We start from the raw sequence: 20,423 nt of genomic DNA, 5'->3' as shown, positions 1-20,423 counted from the left end.
CTTTCCCTAGTATCATGTAACTCCTGCCTTCCGACTCTGATCCCTGCCATCTGGTGTTTCTGAGGCATTCTTGCTGGTAATTTCCATCATAGAACCCAAGAGTAGTTACTTACTGTTATCTCTTTTTCCTGAACTCTGATGCTTCTCCTTCTGAAGGTCACATGCTGACACTTATCTTCCTTGTTCCTTTATCCTAACTTGTTCTTAAGTTCTTCCTTTTGCACTTTGAGATAGGAAGCATTCGAATGAAATGAAATACAGTACATGGATAACACCTTGCTCTGAGAGTTCTAAGTAAATGTAAAGGAGTTTGTTCTGTTATGGGAAACAGCACTGAGACTATAAACTGACCTAGACCAAAAAAATGTAAGTGTAGTCAGAGAGTTTTCAGCAGAGAAAAACTAGCACTGAACTTCAAAGCCAATCAGAGGTTCACTGTAAGAAAGCTCTGTAATACATAGAGAACTTTTTTAAAAGTACTTTGGGACAAAGAGGAGGGACAACCAGTATTCTCAAACCTCCTAGATTTTTCAGGGAAGTATTCCAAGCAGGTCTCAAAATGCTACAATAAGCTGCATCTTAAGTACAAGGATATAGGCTGTAGCCATGTTGGTCTAAGGACATAGGCAGACAAGGTTCTTTGGGTAAGTCTGATTTATCTTTTACTAGACCAGATAAAATAGTTGGGAAAATTCTTCATTGCAAGCTTTCAGGTGCAAACACCCTTCATCAGACTGAGGAAACATCTGCAATTGGTCTGTGCTCTTTCTAGATGGAATGAAAACCAGGGACCAGTATGCATGTGAGAGAGCCAGTCAGTGGAAAAGTAAATTGAGACAGTCAATGGGTGAGAGACAGGTGGGGGTGGGAGTGGAATGTAGACCTGGTGATAAGATTATAGCTGGTAAAAAGTAGAGAGGTTACCTGTGGTATCACATGTTAGGCAGATTATAATGTGTCATAAATATGATGTCTATATTTAGTCCATTATTTTTTTGTATCCAGTAGGTTGATGAAATGAAGGTCATAGGCTCATCTGAAAAGGGTGTTTTGTAAATTCCCCTTGAGGATTAGAACTGAGAGATTGGACAAAGAGTGGTTTTCTTGTGAGAAATGTACCCCCACAGGTAATTGGGTATTCTTGTCTTTGCAAGATTTCCAGTGTGCATTCATTCAAGCGCACAGTTGTTGTTTGGTCTCTCCTACATATTTTCCATCAGGGCATTTGGTGCACTGGATGAGATAAATTACATTTCTGGAGGTGCAGCTGTAAGATCCAGGAATGCTTATGGTGCTGTTGTGGAGTGTGGTTATTGTGGGGTGGTGGAGATGTGTTGGCAGGTTTTACATTTCTTGGCATGGCATGGTCTGGATCCATTTGGTGTTTTGGGCCATAGAAAATTTGCTTCTGGTGATGAGGTTGGTGAGGTTTGGTGCTTCTTTAAAGGCTAGGATGGGTGGTTCTGAGACGATCTCTTTAAGAATTGGGTTGCTTTCTAGTATGGGTTGCAATTTTTTGAATTCCATATAGATTCCAGGGAGGGATGATATGCCATAACTAGTGGTGTGCAATTCATGGGGATTTTCTTTCTGTACTGTTGCAGTTCTTCACGTGGTTTCCAGGTGGCTCTCTCAAAAGTGTGATCTCTCTCTCTAGAGGAGTATCTTTGCTGAATGAAAAACCTTTTGAGATTTGTGAGGTGACGATCATGGGTGTTCTCCTCAGTGCAAATTCAGTGGTATTGGAGGGCCTGGCTGTATTTTACATCTTTCTTGGTGTGTTTAGGGTGCTTGCTGGTTCTGTGCAGATATGTATGTTGGTCCATGGGTTTCTTGTATATGGCAGTCTATATTTTACCACTCTAGATAGTGATTATGGTGTCTAAAAAGGAAATGTTGGTGCTGGATTATTCAAGAGATGGTGCACTGGAGGGGTGATGATTAAGTACAAGAGCTCTCATGAGCCAGCTGCTAACATTTATGGATTGTTCCAGCATAGCATAAAGTGTATTAGAAATAGAATTTCTAAGCTGATCATAGAAAATTTAAGGTTGGAAGGTACCTCAGGTGGTCATTTAGTGAAACTGCCTGCTCAAAGCAGGACCACCTCCAACTATATCATCCCAGCCACTACTTTGTTTACCCAAGTCTTAGAAACCCCTAAGGATGAGGATTCCACCAACTCTCTGGGTAACTGTTCCAGTGTTTTACTAGTAAGGCTTTGAGCCCCACAAGTAGCCAGTTTATGTCCACCGTACAGTCCATTCATCCAACCTGTACTTCCTTAGTTTGCCTACAAGAATGTTATGGGAGACCATAACAAAAACTTCGCTAAAGTCAAGGTGTCTCTCATTAATTTCTGTTCCTGCATCCGCAGAGCTAGTCACCTCATCATAGGAAGGCAATCAGGTTGGTCAGGCATGAATTGCCCTTGGTGAATTCACACGGACTCTTCCTAATCACCTTCTTCTCTTCCAAGTGCTTAGAAATAGATTCCTTGAGGACCTACTCCATGATTTTTCCAGTGACACAGGTGATACTGCCCAGTCTGTAGTGCCCCAGATCCTCCTTCTTCCCTTTCTTAAAGATAGGCCCTATATTTACCCTTTTCCAATCACCCAGGACCAGTCCCAACCACCATGAGTTTTCACAGATAATGGCCAGGGGCTCTACAATCACATTGGTCAACTCTCAGCACTTTTGGGTGCATCGTGTCCAGCCCCATGGACTTGTACACATCCAGCTTTTCTAAATAGTCCCTAACCTGTTCTTTTGCCATCATTAGCTGCTCACCTCTTCCCCAAACTGCTATTAAGTGCAGTAGTCTGGGAGTTTACTTTGCCTGTGAAGACCGAGGTAAAAAACGTATTGAATACTTCAGCTTTTTCTGTGTCATCTGTCTCTAGGTCGCCTCCCCCTTATTTAGTAAGGGACACACACTTTCCCTCATCTTCCTAGTTGTTGACATCTTTGTAGAAACCCTTCTTGTTACCTTTCATGACCCTTGCTAGCTGCAGCTCCAGTTGTGCTTTGGCCTTCCTGATTTAATTCATGCCTGAATGAGCAATACTCTTATACTGCTCCCTCATTGTTTGCCCACATTTCCATTTCCTGTAAGTTTCATTTTTGTGTTTTAGCTCACTGAAGAGTTCCCTGTGAAGCCAGGCTAGTCTTCTGTCATACTTGCTAGTCTTCCTGCTCATTTGGGATGGTTTGTTCCCATGCCCTCAGTAAAATTTCTTTAATATACAACCAGGTCTCCTGGAGTCCTTTTCCCCTCAGACTGGTCTCTCAGGGGATCCTGCCCATCTGTTCCCTGAGTCAGTCAAAGTCTACTTTTCTGAAATATTTACTCTATTGCTCTCCTTCCTTTCTTTCTTCCTTCCTTCCTCCTGCTTTGGACACTTTGGACCAGGCTCACTTGGAGCTGTGTGGGGTGATCCTGAGCGTAAGACTCCCCGGCTTCCTCTCTCTTTTTTTTTTTTTCCTGACTCCCACCTATCTAAAGGTCTTTTGCTTCTGTTTATCTCCCTTTCTGATATTTTTTCTTAAATTTTTGCAGTGTTTCTTCTTTTTTTCTGCTCTTTGTCCCCTCCCCCTTTACTTCAAGTTTCTTTGTCTGCAAGTTGCTACTTGACAGCTTTTTTCTTACTGTTTCTTTTTATTTCTTCCTTTCTTTTCTGCTTGTCTGTTGTGGGGAGTTATTTTCTTTTTCTATGTCTTGCCTTTTGAGGGGTGATCTCAATCCCGCTCCTTTTTTTCCTGTTTCTGCTTTATTCCTAACCACCATAAGCCCCTCCCTGACACTTTCATTTCCCCACTTTCCTCCCCTCCCCTTCCCTCCCCTTCCCTCCAGACACTTAACTTTTTATTTTTGTCTTTTTTGGCTGCATTCCCAGACACTTATCTTTGTAGTTAATATACAAAACTTTTTCTTCATTCCCTTAGCCTTGGATTTTGATATTAACCCTGTCCTACCAGAAATGGCTGCTCCTACACCCAGCAGCTGGCATGGGGATGCCTCTAAGACCTCACCCTTACCCATGGCTTGAGGGTTCACACCCCTCCCTATGTCAGGGTTGAGGTCTGCGTAGGTGCCCTAGCTGGTGTCCTGAGATAGCGTAACATACATTACACAGCTCGTGTTAACACAGTCCCAGTGATTTACCTGAGCACTTCCACCCTGGTCAACAGGGTATGCACAGAGGGCCTGAACATTGTGGGAGTACACTATCTTGTCACACCCCTAGACACAGAGGCAGTGAGGGTGGTGATTTCCAACGTGTCCCCACAGGTGACCAACTGGGAGCTGGCCAAGGAACCTGAGCCCTATGGGGTTCCAATGAGTCCCTTTTGCTGACTGATGATTGGAAGTAAGGACCCAAAGCTAAAGTATGACCTGGCTTTTAGAAGGCAGGTTTTCATGCTCTTCAGGGAGGGCCTGCTGTCTCTGCCTCACTCCTTGAACCTCATGTTTGAAGGGCTGAGGTTTGTGATTTATTTTTCCTTGGGGGAGACCATGTGTTTCCAGTGTGGTAGCTCTTCCCACCTAGCAGCCCAGTGCCCACGGGTGAAAGCAGGCAGAACTTCAGTGACTGCAGCGGCACTAACTAATGGTGCATCCACTTCTGGGACACAGGCCCCACCCAGGGAGGCTGGGAGCTCTTCCTGACCTCCTTTCACCCCTGTTCCATCTGAGGAGGCTGGGGTCTCTGGTGCAAGAGCACAATCCAGTGGAGGGGCTGGGACTACTCCCCAGCCCTCTCCCCTGCCCATTCCACTTATGGTGTCCACCCCCCCGCCCTGTGCAGAGGCCCCACCAGGTGGAGGGGCTGATGCCTCCACTTGCACCCTGCCTGCCCTGACTGTCCTGGCTGAGGAGGCTGGGTGGCCAATGACTGTGGCATCCCCTATGAAGGGTGAGCCACCTGCCACTAGGAAGAAGAGGAACAATGAGAGGAAAGTGAAGGGGGCCTCTCAGGACACCCCATGGAAAGTGAAGGGGGCCTCTCAGGACCCCCCATCCCCACTGGGACTCTCCTTAGCTGACACCGGGGAGCGGGGGCGGGGGGAGAGGCCCTGCTGGAGAGTCTGACCCCACTCTGGCTTTCATGTTGGTGACCCTGTTGACTGTGGACAAGGATGGCTTGGAGGTGGGGAAGGAAAAGGTGTGCGTCATCATCCCCTTATCTGTCTTCCAGCTTCCAGAGTCAGGTGGCAATAAAAGTAATTCAGAATGCCTCTCTTCTGGAGGCCTGATCCAGGGGGTGGCAGAGGAGTCTGCTGACCTCTTGGTCATGTCCTAGCCTACTGAATTGGATGATGAAGCTAGTGAGATGGAGATCCAGCTTTTTGACTGTCACAAGTGAGCTCGAGAGCAGGATGACCTCTCTACCCCCAAGAAGGCAGGGATCACTCTCCCAGAGCCAGTCCTTCACCTGGACAATGAGAGGAAGCTGATGTGCCTAGACATTGAGGGTGTAGATGCTGCATTTATGGGTGAGCTCCCACCTGGAGTGCAGCCTTGCCATGTTTCTGTTGGAAATGTCCAGCCTATGTTGGCAGACCCTCCCGGTCAGCCCTAACTATGGGGGTCTCCTGGCCTTTTTGAAACAGACCAAAGGAAAGAAGAATGTAGCGGGGCACATCCCCCAGTGGTGTGCAGATCCTAAACTCTTTTTCAAGGCTGCCAGAGCTGTGGCCAAACTTATGCAACAGGATCTAGACACTCGGCAGACAGCTTACCATCTGGAGAAGCTCACACAGTGGGTGAGAAATGAGTGGGGCCTGGCGGGGTCCCCGGACTAGAGTAAGGCATGATAGGCCTTCCCCAACCTGTCTCTGCTTTTTTGCTCTGCTCTTGGGTGCTCACTCTTCTACCTACACCTTACCTCACTCTTCCTCTCCCATACCCACACCCATGGCAGCTATAACCATTGGCACTTTTACATCAATGGCTGTTGAGATTCGGTTAAACGGGAGGCTGTCCTGGTGTTCCTACACCAAAAGCGGCTGGCCATCACCTTCCTCCAGGAGACACATTCCGATGGGGTCAACCAGGTGGCTTGGCATGCTGTCTGGCAAGGCTGCTTGTTCCTGAGCCATGGCATCAACCTTAACACTGGGATCATGACTCTTCAATCACCACAACTACAGCATGATACGGCAGTGGTGCAGGAGATCATCCCCAGCCGCCTTATGACTGTCCGCGTCACCCTAGCACATGACCTGCTACTCGTCAACATCTATGTACCCACTGATGGCTAGGAGATGGTTGCTTTCTTTGAGACCTTAGCTGCCCTCCTGTGCAACACTAGTGAGGATGATGACCTACTCCTCGTAGGTTGGGGCTTTAACTGCACCGTTGATATCTCGCTAGATCACATGGGGCCTGAGCCTCACCTGCCCTCAGCCCGCAAGATGCAGTCTGCCCTGGAGACTGCAGGCCTCATGGACATCTGATGAGCCCTGCATCCTGACACGCACCAGTACACCTGGGCCAGGATGAGTGCTGATGATCTCACCATGGCCTGCCTTGACTGACTTTGTCACCAGGCACCATCTGCCAGTCCTGTGCAGTAGCCGCATCATTCCCTTGGGCCTGTCAGATCATGGCCTGGCCTACTGTCAACTGAGCCTGCTGGGGAGATCCTGTGCACGGGTGCCCTATTTATGCTTCAGTGTCAGCCTGCTTCAAGATTCCTACTTCCGGGACTGCTTCAGCCACATTTAGCGGGGTTGGGAGGCCACGAGACTGAGTTACTCCTCCTGGAAGCTATGGAGGGATGTGGACAAGGTACAGATCCAGGCTTTTTGCCAGCAGTACACCCAGCTGGCTTCAAATGAACTGTGTCACTGCATCTGAGAGCTGGAGGAAGATGTGGCAGAGCCTGAGCCACCCTGCTGGCTGCCAGCAGTGATGCAGTGCTGCATGAGAGCCTCCGGTTCTGCAGGAAATGCCTGCATGACTTGGCAGAGAGTGTGGCCTGTGGAGCAAGGATCCACACTGCCAAGAGCTGGCAGAACCTGATGCCCCAACCCACTTCTTCAACCTGGAGCAGCAGTGGGCAGTGAGCAAAGTCTTAGATCACCTGAAGATCCCCAAGGGCCGGGTAATCACGGACCTGGGCGAAGTACATGAGCATGCCATCGCCTTTTATCGTAACCTGTTTGCAGTTGAGCTGAGTTGTCCTACCCTGAGGCCACGTAGGAACTCCATGAGGGCCTGCCATATCTCTGTGCCCTGGAGGCCAGCAAGCTTGAGTAGGAATTGTCTATGGAAGAGCTGGCAGCCACCATGGCTGGCCTCACCTCTGGCAAAGCCCTAGGTGTCAATAGGTTACCTGCCGAGTTCTGCAAGACCTTCTGGCCTCTCCTCCTTATGTCAAGCCTGAATTGGTCGTGGCGGAGTTTGTGACTGTTCAAACATCATCCCTTGGGGCGCTCTGGTTAACAGATGTTCCCCCAGATCCTGATGAACACCCCTGATAAACTTATAGGTGGCCACCAGATCGCCTCTGAGTCTGTGCTTTTCCAGGCTGAAGAGTCCCATGGCTCTCATCCTGTCATCATAAGGTCTGTTTTCCTGACCTATGATCATGCGTGTGGCTCTCCTCTGCACTCTCTCAAGCTATTCCACATCCTTTTTGAATTGTGGAGCCCAAAACTGGACACAGTACTCCAGCTGCGGCCTCACCAAGGCTGAGTACAATGGGAGAATGATGTTCCAGGATTTGCTTGAGAAGCATCTATGGGCTTGAGAAGCACCTATGTATCTATGCTTTGCTCATTTTACTAGCCACAGCATCACAATGAAGACTCATGTTCATCTTGTGGTCAATCATGACCCCCAAGTCCATTTCATCTGTAGTGCTAACCACTGTTGCGCTGCCAAGCCTATAAGCATGCTGCAGGTTTTTCCTCCCAAGGTAGAGAACCTTGCATTTTTCAGTGTTAAACACCATCAGATTCTCATCCGCCCATTTCATCTGCCTATCTGCCAATCTGCCCATTTTGATCTGCTCAGGGTGACCCCTGGCAATACCATTGGTGTTCACATAGATGAGAATCCTGGGGTAGTAAGAGGGCCAGATGAATCTCAGTAACTCTTCTGTGACATCTTGGATCTGGGCTCCAGGCTCCCACAGAAGGGAGTGTCTAACCACAACCACCACCACCAATCGCTTCCTCTTGGTGGCAATGGTTTCGATCCTCCCACCCTTGGGGATGCCTGGTCGCCTTCCACCAATGGAACATGCTTCTCATTTGCTAGGACTCCATATCTTTTCTTCAGGAAAACTCCTGCAGGTGGAAATGAAGGTTTCTGCTTGCTACTAGAGGTCATAAGTTTCTAGCTTCCACCTTCTTCTTCTTTCTTTAGCTCCATCTCTGGCAGTCCTTCCTCCACAGTCCTAGAGGTCTCCTTAGCACTAAATCAATGAAGTCTTCATGGTAAGGGATGCTTTGGAGCCTTGCCACCTCCTCCTGTAGCTTTCTTGTCTGCTTCCTGAGGTACACTACCAGGAGGCACTGCAGACATTGCAGGCATTCCCCCATCTGGCTGTCACAGGAAGGAACTTGCAAGCTGCAGTCTCCACAGTGCCAAACTAGGACCTTGGTAGAAGCCTTGACAGGTGAGCAGTTCTGCCTGGATAGACACCTCCCAGGTGCAAAAAAGGGAAGAAGTGGAAGTGGCATTGAGTCTAGCATTGTGACTTTCTGCAATCCTTTCTCTAGGTCTCTTAATCCCCACCTCTCTCTTCCTGCCTCTCCTTCCAAGCAGACCTTCCCTAGCAGACTTTGCTGTCAGTTGGCCTGCTTGCTGCACCTTGCTCCTGAATTGGTTCCCTTTTACCTGCTTCTTCTTACAAGGCTTACAGTAAAGGAAAGTGAGAAAGAGTTTTCAGGTAAACTCCCTAGGGTGTTTCCCCACACTCTGGGCACTGGTTCAACAAGAGGCTTAAGCATTGGTTTAACTGTTGAGTTTTGGCTACTTACATTAAATATATGTAGGTTAGCTACTTTTTCGTGGAATTATGAAAAATGGTAAAACCTGCATCTTAATGGATCTTGCCCTCTAGTAAAAGTTGTATCGATCTGCATTCTACTGGATTCTACCCAACTTGTATAGTGAAATAGAAGACAAGCCTAGCTGCGCCAAGTTCACTGACAAGTTGCACCCTGGAATATCTCAGTGCAACCAAATCTAAGTTTGGACATTGTAATCCTGCTGTATCTAGCCACATTTTGGCTTCAATCTCCCAAATTTTATTACTTCACCAGAAGATCAGTCGAGCTGCTTTGATTCCATACACGTGTAGACACACACAAATATGCTTATGTTGCTTCTTGTGGTAATTGCAGTGCCAAAATATTGGAACTAGTTTTGGAATCACATTAAAGCATGGGATTTCCATGAGACTGAACCAAAGAGAAAACCTTATTGTTAGCAACTGCGGTATTGAATTCTCTTTCACATTAAAATGCAGACTATGAGAAACCATCATTGAAGCCAGTACAGATTATTCTGAAAGGACACTGTCTGAGAGTTTGATTATTTGGGGTTGACAAGGGAGATTTCATGTTAATTAATTTGGAAGAGCTACTAATGTTAATTAAGAATTGCAAACAGCTTTTCTGAAAAAAAAATCTATGTTGGTTAAATGAAATCTAGTGACAGAAGGAAAGAGTTGACTGTTTTCTAAAATCCTGGGATCACCTTATATACCAAATGTAATTAGGTTAAGAAAAAAGAAAGGGATAAATACCTTTAATTTACAGCCTAATAAATTGCCTTGGAAACTGATGTCTTGCTTTATAATATATCTGAGTTTTATTGTGAGAATTCTGTAAATGCAGAAACTGTTATAAAAAAAAAAAATCTGCTTGGAGTAACAGCTATTGTGCATGGGCATGCCCCTGATAAAAAGTGAAATAATAATATTTCTAAAATGTATAGTACCTTCTCACTGCTCAAATCATGTATAATTTTTTTTCTTTCAGGAGTTATTATACATTCACCTGAGATTTAAATAAAGATGTTTATGAGGAGAGGGTGCAATTAAAGTGAACTGCGCTGGTCAAATAACTAGTGAAAACTCAAGCTTAAAAAACATATAATCTCCAGTGACTAGGCACTATTCATTGTAAAACTACTAACTATCCAATATCCAAAACTACTAACAAACCACCATTGCCAATTGGCAGAAGAGGTGCATATTTTATATTCTGGGCACTTATATTATCCTTCACTTCCCCTATAGTGGATGCCGCTATACAGGAAAATCTTGTTAGTTAGCTCAGATAGTTCAAATATTGAACATACTTTGAAGATATTGTCACTCCCCAGCTGAAAGTTTAATTTTTTGTATGCTTTAAGATATGGATAATTCAAAATACAGCTACTTTGGCATTTGAAGCCATTTTTCTAGGCCCCACTGGTCAGAGAACATGGCACAGGAAGCAGAAGCTCTATGCGGCTGGATCAAGCCTCACCCAGGCCCTTGCTCATACAGAGGGATCAGGGCAGAGCCCACACATCACACATCCAGATCAGGCCAGGTTGCTCCCTCCTCATCTCATGTCCAGATCTGGGCCAAAATACTCTGCCCCTCCCCCCCCCCCTTATCCCCAACACACATGTAGACGCATTTAGATTGGGAATGAGATGCTTCCTCTTCTTCCCTGCACTCATCCAGATCAGGGCTGCTCCATAACTTAACCCCCCTGCATGTCCAGATCAGGGCTGCTCTGCCCCTTCCGCCCACTGTGTATCCAGATCGGGACTGATCTGCCCCACCTATCCTCTCGTGTGTCCAGATCAGGGACATGCCACTCTACCTTGCTCCCCATGCATCCAGATTACAACCACTCTGCTCTGCCACATTTCATTCCCCAACATGTCTGCATCAGGGCTGCTCCATGCAACCTCATCCTGTCCCCACTGCTCATGCACCCAGATCAGGGCTGCTCTGCCCCATCACTGCCCCAGACAGATGGATAAGGGTTAGACTGCACAACCCCCCACAACTGGATTGAGTTCCTCAGATCTAGCACCACCCATCTAGCTAACTGAACAAAAAGGTTAGTGGGGCCCTGGGTGCAGAGGGGTGAGTGGCAGTGTTGGCAGGACTGGGGGCAGTTTGACATGATCAGGGATAAGATTGAGGATTAGTGCATCCGCAGGGGGGTTGACTGAGGTTGGCAGGAAATTTTTGCACTTATATGGACCTAACCCTACTCGGGTGCATCTAAGTGTAAGGTCTACATGTGGGTGAACTAAGTTTCTATGTACCCATAGTAATTTGGATAATTCAAACCCATTTATTTTGAAGTTGGTATTGTTTATTCCCCTGCATTTCAAATGAATGAAGTTTTTCTGTATACTATTTGAACGCTCTAGTAACAAGACCTGGAAGGGATGATCTTGAGAATAGTTTGATCTTTTATTTACATGTCTGTCTTCAATTAGTGCACAATTGTGACTAGCCTTTGTTATAGTTAAAGGAAAGACCTGTTGGGACAAAAAGGGTGATAGGACTTATGGAAATGTATGTCTTACTTCCTCTCATCTGACCCTGACCAAAATATGTTCTGAAAGGGTCTCTAAACATTTTTAGGATGATACAATGGGGTTTTAACTACTTCAAGTAGGAATCTTGAGCTCATCTTTTCATTCTAGCCTGTCACTTCTTATCCATCAGTTCTTTTCTCTCCCCATTGAAAACATAATTTTTTTTAGTGCCAATACTAATTCTGAAAATAGAAAATATTATTTTTTCTATAAGAAGGATGCCTTTTTCAGGAGGAATTATCTGAAAATAATTGGCATAACTTGAAATCCAATGTTGCAATACTTGCTAATAAAAGAATGTCAACAATGAAATGATTGTGTTATCTTTCACTTTGTGTAAATATTAGTTATGATTAGAGATATGCTGCATCTAGAATAATTGAATAACTCACAAATAGAACATACTTTAAATAGAGTTTATAGACTTCTTAGCTCGTTTATATCACTAAGTGTTTACAATGTGGAGCAGGGAGCAGTGGAAGCTCCATGTGGCTGGATCCAGCCTGGATCCAATAGTTTATTGTGTTAATGTGTTCATTTATTATTTCTAGCGTTATGTGGAGGAGATGTTAGAGGACCCAGTGGAACAATTTTATCACCTGGTTATCCTGAACTTTATCCAAATTCACTGAATTGTACATGGACTGTGGATGTCACCCATGGAAAAGGTAAATGATTTAGATTTTTGTTTTTATTTCAGCCTTATTTATTTCAATCCAGTATGTCATGTTCCATATGCAAAATCAGGTTTGCATTGATGAGCTAGAATATTTACTGTAAATATTTATACATGTATGCATGTATGTTATGGTAGCATCTAGGGGTCTTGGTAATGGGTTAGGACCCCACTATTGTTGGTGATATCCAAACATACAGCAAAAATGATTCACCAAAGAATTTATACTCTGAGGCCCCTGACATGTTACATTTAAGACATGATTAACAGGTTAATCATACCTTGAATAGTAATCTGGTCACATGTTGAAGTCATCTGACAGTAGGGTTAACAAGCCACAAAGTTATTCTATATATAATGTGTAACAATTTTGTAGCTCATTTGTATCGCACATTAAACTGACAGTGTCACTGATTGGAGCTGGCCCATGACAGATCCTGTTACTCAGCTGAGTCAAAGAATAATGTAAATTAGGGCTGGAAGGGACATCAGGAGGTCATGTAGTCCTACCCCTTGCTTTAAGCAAGACCATCCCCAACTCTATCCCAACCAAGGATTTGTCTAGCCAGGTCTTAAAATCCTCCAAGGATGGAGATGCCACAACCTCTCTGGGTAACCTGTTTCAGTGTTTTACTATCCTCCTAGTGTGAAAATTATTCCTAATATCTAACCTCAACTTCCCTTGCTGCAACTTGAGACCATTGCTCGCTGTTCTGTCATCTTCCACCACTGAGAACAGTTTAACTCCACTCTCTTTAGAACCACGCTTCTAGGTAGTTGAAGGCTGCTATTACATCCTCTCTGTCTTCTGTTCTCCAGACTAACTAAACTCAGTTCCTCAGCCTCTCCTCAGAAGTTATGTTTCCTAGCCCCTAACCATTTTAGTTGCTTTCCACTGGATCTCTCCAGTTTGTCCACATCTTTTCTGTAGTGGGGGGCCCAAAACTGAACACATTACTCCACATGTGGCCTCACCAGTGCTGAATAGAAGGGAATAATCACTTCCCTTGATCTGCTGACAATGCTCCTACTAATGCATCCCAGTATGCCTTTAGCCTTCTTTGCAACGAGGGCACACTACTGGCTGATATTCAGCTTGTAACCCCCAGGGCTTTTTCTGCAGAGCTGCTGCTTAGCCAGTTGACCCAAAGACTGTACCAGTGCATGGGATTATTCTGTCCTAAGTGCAGGACTTTGCATTTGTCCTTATTGAACCTCATGAGATTTCTTATGGTCTAGTCCTCCAATTTGTCAAGGTTTCTCTGAATCCTATGCCTACCCTCCAGCATATCTACTACCCCCCAGCTTGGTGGCATCTGCAGCCTTGCTCAGGGTGTACCCCATCATATCTTCCAGGTCGTTGATGAAGATATTGAACAAAACCAACTCCAGGACTCTTTGCTATCAACAGGAGCCTGCATGTCACCCTCCAGTATCCAAGCATGAAGTGCTTCTCCCTTGCAAACTCTGCTTCAGCTGTTCTGGCTGAGTCACAGATCAAACCCCCCCTCCTGTCAGCCCCGTGTCGCCCACAGTAGTACCCAACCCTGACCAGACTCACCTGATCTGTCCTGGAATTGGGTCCCTTGGCTAGTGCCAGATGAGTACAGATCCATTGCTTTTGCTAGATGGGAAAATTGAGAGGCTTGAAAATACAGCAGACCTATTATCTCAGGTTGTTAATAAAAAATATGATTAACTTCATGTTCAACATTATAGGTAGTATTAACTATGCTTTAAATTTATTTCTTGTGGACCACTATTAAGCTTTGCAAATAAGTATTAAAAAGCCTGTGCAATATTAATAGGAAAAGTTAAAATAATATCTGAAACTAATCACATTAACTACTTTTGCTAGAAATTTGACAAATGTCTTTCCAAACAAAACCTTCATTAAAATAGCCATAATTCTGAAATAGGAAAGAGACTATTGTAGCAAAACATGTTTTGCATTTTCTTTTTCATAGGTTTTAACAAATCTTTTTTTGTTTTGCTTTTAGTATTACTTTATAAAAAAATATACTGTGTTTATGTCACACGTAGAAATATTTCTAAGGATGAAATATCAGATTTGTTTTTACATTTATGAACTAATGGGAAAATGTAAAGGTATTGAAAAAGGAAGTTTGAGCATCACATTTTATTATTTTACTTGGGTTGTAAAACCCAAACCCTCATTTCTTTAAAAAAAAAAAAGAGAGAGAGAGAGAAAAGGGGGGAAACAAAAGCCTATCTAAACATATCTTTTAAACTTTTTCTCTTGTGACAGCATAATCTGTCAGAAAGCATATATTAAAATGATTATAACATTTTTTATTGAAAACTGAACTGTATGACAACAGCTAAGATGATATACTTTTGGGTCTTGCTTAGAAATGTCATAACAAACTCGAATATTGATTGAAAAATCCCTACCACTTACACTTTTGTTGGGTTCTGCTTTCTTGTGAAAGGTGTGTGTGGGGAAACATTCATCAGAACCTAAATTTTCTTGGCAAATGATGCAATGTAGACCAGACTTGAGTCCTGAATAATTATCATGAAACTTGCCAATCCCAGGGCCAAAATGAACTGAAAAAATATTTGATTGGGGTCTGCATCTGCAAAATCCAAAATTTGGTGTTTGTCCTTCACCTGTTTCCTATTTGAGTGAAGACCTTTGTCCTTATGGGAACTGGTTGGATCATGTGTTTATGAGATGGATCTCCAAAATGGGTCTCGCTCATTTTAGCCAGAATAATACCTCCTTCCTAAGCCAGAGTAATACCTCCTTCCTATTGCTAGTTAAGGGCATGTGTCAATGAAACAGGGGCCGTAAATTGAAGCGGTGGGTTTTAAAAAACACCACTTCAATTTAGGGCTGATTAAACCCCCATGTCATGCACACACCCCACTGACTTACCTACCTCTCCAGCATGGAGGGGAGAGCGAGCTGCCGGCAGACAGAGCAGTTCCTGGGGTGTGGCGGGGCTGGTATTTCCCTCCGTCAGGGGTGGTGCCCCCCTAGGCAGCACCCACCCACAGGCACCTGGCTTGGGCAGTCCCAGGGGGCACTGCAGCCGCAGAGGGAAGCACTGGGCCCCTGTGCAACTCAGGCAAGTAGACAGGCCTGGTGCTTCCCTATGAATTATTGTTTGCCACCATTAATTATTCTCTTAACAAAGGGAGTGTTAAGTAGAGATGGGAATAGGCCAGTTAAACAAAATGATCTGGATCATAATCTGAGGAATGGAGGGATTTATTTGAAAAACATTACCAATAGTTTTAATACAGCCGAAGGGAAGGTTGAACATGTAGGATGGTAGTGTATTCCATACAGCAGCAACACTGAATAAAAATGTGGGGGTCAAGTATAGGTAACCAAGAATGCAAACTTCCAATACAACATTGTAGTGAAGAGAAGGAATGCTATTCTTGGATTTATGCACTTAACAGTATTAGGCTGTGTGTAGACAAAATGAGAGGCATGTGTGCACAACATTTTAAGTGGTCTAAATGCTTTTGCACCGCTTTAATGGTGTCGGTGTTTGCACTCGTTGGCGGCACATTGCGCATTAATTCTAGCTGCTGTAGGAAATTTCGTGGCGTAATGTGCCTTGAGTGATTCAGGGTGCAGCAAACTAAAACTCTTTGAAGGAGTTTTAATTTGCTGCCTCTACAGCCATGGAATGAAGCACTGGGCTCTGTGCAGCTCCACGGCTCTGCAGGAAGCCCTGCAGGCAGCAGCCTGGGAAAGCAGCTTCACTCAAGAAAAGCGGCAAGCCTGATCTCCCCCACATCCTCTCTCTTTTCTGTTTTTATTGTTGTCATAACTGTAGTCACACAAGCTCCTTCCTCCCAATCCCCCTTCCTCAAAAGCTGCCCCAAAATAGAAATTTCAATATGGCATTTTTTCTTCAACAAGAGAATAATAAATGGGAACAAAAATAATAAAGCTACAGTATTAGGTGATTTTGCAGTTGTTGACTAAGGCCAATGGCAGACGTTAAAAAAGGATGTGAAGGGCTCTGATGCATGATCCCAACAATCAATATTCCTGTCATTCCACATGTGCATGACAGGAGGTGCAATTGTGGGATCAAACACCATATTGTTGGTGCAGGAGGATCCTGGGATCATGATCCTGGGTTCCTCTTGCACCAGTAATCTTTGCTTCAGTGGCTGGAAGCCCCCTTAGCCTAACTGTGGGAGCAGTCCATGGTGCCTGCACCACTGCAGCTAAGAGATCTGATCACTGATGGGATTTGCAGCTGAGGGTGCACATAGTGATCAGAGCTCTCAGCCAAGTGGGTAGGGAGTATCCTGAATTTCCATGGCTAGGAGATCCATCAGTTAATCAAAGCCCCCAGCCAGGGGAGCCCATTATGCTCCCCACCTGGGAGCCCAAATCAGTTGACCAGTGTTCCCAGCCTCCGGAGCACACGTTTGTGTACCTGTGTGCTCTGGAGGCTGGGAGCACTGGCTATATGTTCAGTCAAAGGCATGATAGGAACCAGCAACAAGGTTATTACACATATTTTATTCTTGGTTTTATAACACCATTTATTGAATTAACGTGTGGCCAGGTCGCTACTTAAGATGCGATAAACCCATTACATCTTTAGTGTAATGTGTGTCAGTGTCTTAACATTTCATAGGAGCAGTTTTTCTCCATGGATATCTCTGCATGGCTGATTTCTACTTCACCTCTGCTACGATTTAGTGTTACATGTATGCAGCTTGATGTGTTATGTTTACAAATTACTTACATTACTTTTACTGCCTGGGCCAAAGAGTTGCTATAGGTAACCATGCAATCACCTCCTATTATAAATCAGGATAAACAGGATGCACACCACAACCCCCAGCCTCTACCCTACCAGAATATCTGAGCCAAAATGGTTCACCTTCATGTAACGCTAGCGAGAAAAAGATATACTGCCCTGTTTCAACGTTCTGTAGCATTGCAAAACATTTTGTAATACTTTTATCATTATTAAAGTGGATAAGGAAACATCATTTGATTTCTATCTGGAAAGATTAGTGTGTTCCATGAGTTATCCAAACCAAATATCCACATCTGGTAGCTACAAGGCAGAAGTAAAGTGCAGTAATAAAATCAGAGTACCTGCTGGAAATACATTTTAAGCCTATTAAACTCTAGAAGGATATTCATTTTTAAGGAAATGGGACAAGCTTAATTTTCTGAGCCACCTTTTGTAATTAAATGCATTAATGTAATCAATGGTATACTTGCATTTGTGTTAATGATGTGATATGTAAATCTAATTTTTTTTTTCTAATAGGAGTGCAGTTTACCTTTTACACCTTTCATTTGGAAGATCATCATGACTACCTACTAATCACAGAAAATGGCAGTTTCACGCAGCCACTGGCACGTCTGACTGGCTCAGATCTTCCTTCACCAATCAATGCTGGTCTCTATGGAAATTTCAGAGCTCAGTTGCGCTTTATTTCAGATTTTTCAATATCATATGAAGGATTTAACATTTCTTTCTCTGGTAAGGGAATTAAATGATCCATTTATATAAAGCAAATAAAATTCACTGTTTATAAAAAGGGAGGTTTAAAGCTTAAAGTGGTATTATTATTTAAATAATAAAATTACTTTTGTTGTATCTCAGGAAGTAAAACTAAACAGAAACTAAACTAAACGTCTGCTGAGACATGTAAAGTATGCTGTAAAGAAAATGACAGTAACCTGTAAGGAACATTATTGAGGGAGGAAAAATAAATTCAGAGTAAGCCCGATTTTAAGTAGCAATATCCCAATTTAGCCCACGAGGAAATTTGTCATTGTTTTATGCTGTGCAATTATTTTAGTTTGTTTTATGTGCCTGAGACATTTATGGCTCTAATAAGAATAATAAACCATGCTGTGCTATGCATCTTACAAATGCTCTGTACATTTAATAGTTTGAATTTAAAATGTAGATGAATCACCAGTTTACTATACATGCACTCATTCTGTGTTTGGAGCTAAAAGTTTTATTGATGATCAGTAAAATATTAGGCTGTATAACAAATATAGTTGCCAGGTAGAAAACATTTGTTCTCATTGCATTCAAACTGATTTTTTTTTTGTTTTCAGAATATAATCTGGAGCCTTGTGAGGACCCTGGGATTCCACAGTTTGGTAACAGAATCGGATTTAACTTTGGGGTGGGAGATACTTTGACATTCTCCTGTTCATCTGGATACCGTCTAGAAGGAGCTTCGGAGATTATATGTCTTGGTGGTGGCCGACGTGTATGGAGTGCACCTCTGCCAAGGTGTGTGGGTACGTGGTCAGCTGCTTTCATTTGCTTGTATGTGTAGTCATTGTCCATGGAGTTGCTGATATACAGCATGGATAAGCATGGTAATACCCTTTTTACAAAACTTTTACATTTTCCATATATCTTCAGTTTAATTTCTTCAGTTTCCCGATTCTGTATTCAGTATGTATACTACCATAGACACTTCACAATTAGTAAATGAAAAACATCTTTTGATACATTTTCACATTTAGAAGATGGTGTTTCCTTCTGTTCTGGTGACTAGGTTCAGAAATAGGTGTGTGAATTAGGCCAATGTTTTCTAAATTGGATGTCTACAAGGCATGTACATTTATACGTAAGCTTCTGGATGATATCATGAGGGATGTAATTTTAATTATTGCTAGGTCACCTTTAACATGTAAATGACTTATTTATGTTAAATCAACATAGATAACTGAATGTGTCTTGATTTTCAGTTTGACTGAGAGCATCCAACATTACTGACATTTTATCTTTAGCATCTTTAAGAGTAAGGAAATATATTTATGCATCTGATTTTAGGGACCTGAGTTGGAAAATGCAGGCCCATTGGAGTCAAGATCAAAACTCCCATTGGCTTATGGATCTAGAACCTCATCTGTTAGTCTTTTTTGTGATATAGAATATAAATAAATAATTGTATTATTTTGGCAGGAGCTGTTCATGAAAGCATTAATTTTAAGGAATTATGTGTGTCTGTATGTGTTTTATAAAATTCCATAATAACCCATAACATTGAAAATGGAAATAATTTTTCCAGAGTTTGAGGTATTCAGACTATTAATTAATTACATTTTTTTGCAATTAGCCTGTATTAATGGTAGGTGCCTCAAAGTCTTGATTTTGCAAATTTAGTTACATATATTTTTATGTATTAGTAAGCTGAATTAGTAGTACATCAACTGAAACAGAGATGTAAGCACTTTAGGAGGAGCCAGATGTAGAAAATAATTATTACATATTTGATTTAGTGAAGCATATTGTGCTTGTTTTTTCCTATAATTTTTTTATGAATACCATTGAGTGCCCATGTGGGAACAGGAGAAAGGAAGATGCATAGAATTTTAAGACTTTTAAGAATTTTAAGACTTCCCTGTCTACCTTGGAAAAGGAATAATTTGAACTTAAGTATAAAATAGAAAATTGCTCATTTTTTATTTCCTAAAGTAGAAAATCATGTGTATGTTCATGCACATGCATTCATGCTCAGTGCACAAGAGAGACTTACCAACCTAGCTGTGAACCCCCTCTTGCTAGCTTGGCAGATAGTGAATGATCTTGTAATCATTTTTATTATTTGTATGGTTATGAGGAAAAAGTCTACACTATATAGATCCTCTTGAGCGAGAAGGTAGGAGCTTCACATAATTTACCTTGAATGACTTTGTTTAAAATTTTGTTACAGTATGTTTAGAGAAAATTAAACAAACAAATCTTAAATGTAAATATTCTGGTTCCCCCTATCTCTGATTTTACTATTTTTAGCACATTTGGAAATGTAGAGTATGGTTTCTGTTGTTGAGATGTTTTACCATCTATAAGAATGAGTCTTATCCTCCAAGGAATCATTATCATCCTGTGGACATTCCTCAAACAGAAAGAGGCTACATTTCTTGTCTATCTTATTCCTTCTACATCATTTTATCCTATATTTTACTTCTCAGTAAATTTAATCTGTAATAGGGTTTTCTTAAATTAGCTGCCAAAAGTAGTCGCTATTGAGGTCATCTTAGTAGAAATATTAGAAGAAATGCTGCACAAAAGAATGATGTATTACTCTAGAATAAATACCATGTGTTGTATTTACTTGACTTTTCCTCCATGGGAAAACGAGAATGTTCCAGAGTAAATTTGTCATATGGTCACATTCTTAATT

The 20,423-nt window shown here is 42.8% G+C and overlaps 1 protein-coding gene across 3 annotated transcripts in view; it reads left to right on the top strand.

Moving 5' to 3' along the window:
- CSMD3 (CUB and Sushi multiple domains 3) overlaps positions 1-20,423 on the top strand; it is a 1,313,655-nt gene that overhangs the window by 842,071 nt on the left and 451,161 nt on the right. For all 3 annotated transcript variants that reach the window (XM_025197227.1, XM_006018073.3, XM_006018072.3), the window contains 3 exons: positions 12,124-12,240; positions 17,534-17,749; positions 18,340-18,528. In XM_025197227.1, coding sequence (XP_025053012.1) covers positions 12,124-12,240; positions 17,534-17,749; positions 18,340-18,528 — 522 coding nt within the window. The remainder of the gene's footprint in view (positions 1-12,123; positions 12,241-17,533; positions 17,750-18,339; positions 18,529-20,423) is intronic.

This window comes from Alligator sinensis, unplaced genomic scaffold (genome assembly GCF_000455745.1).
Source record: "Alligator sinensis unplaced genomic scaffold, ASM45574v1 scaffold112_1, whole genome shotgun sequence".
Classification (NCBI taxonomy): domain Eukaryota; kingdom Metazoa; phylum Chordata; order Crocodylia; family Alligatoridae; genus Alligator; species Alligator sinensis.
The sequence above is the reverse complement of the archived record's forward strand: the minus strand, read 5'-3'. Positions and strand labels throughout refer to the sequence as shown.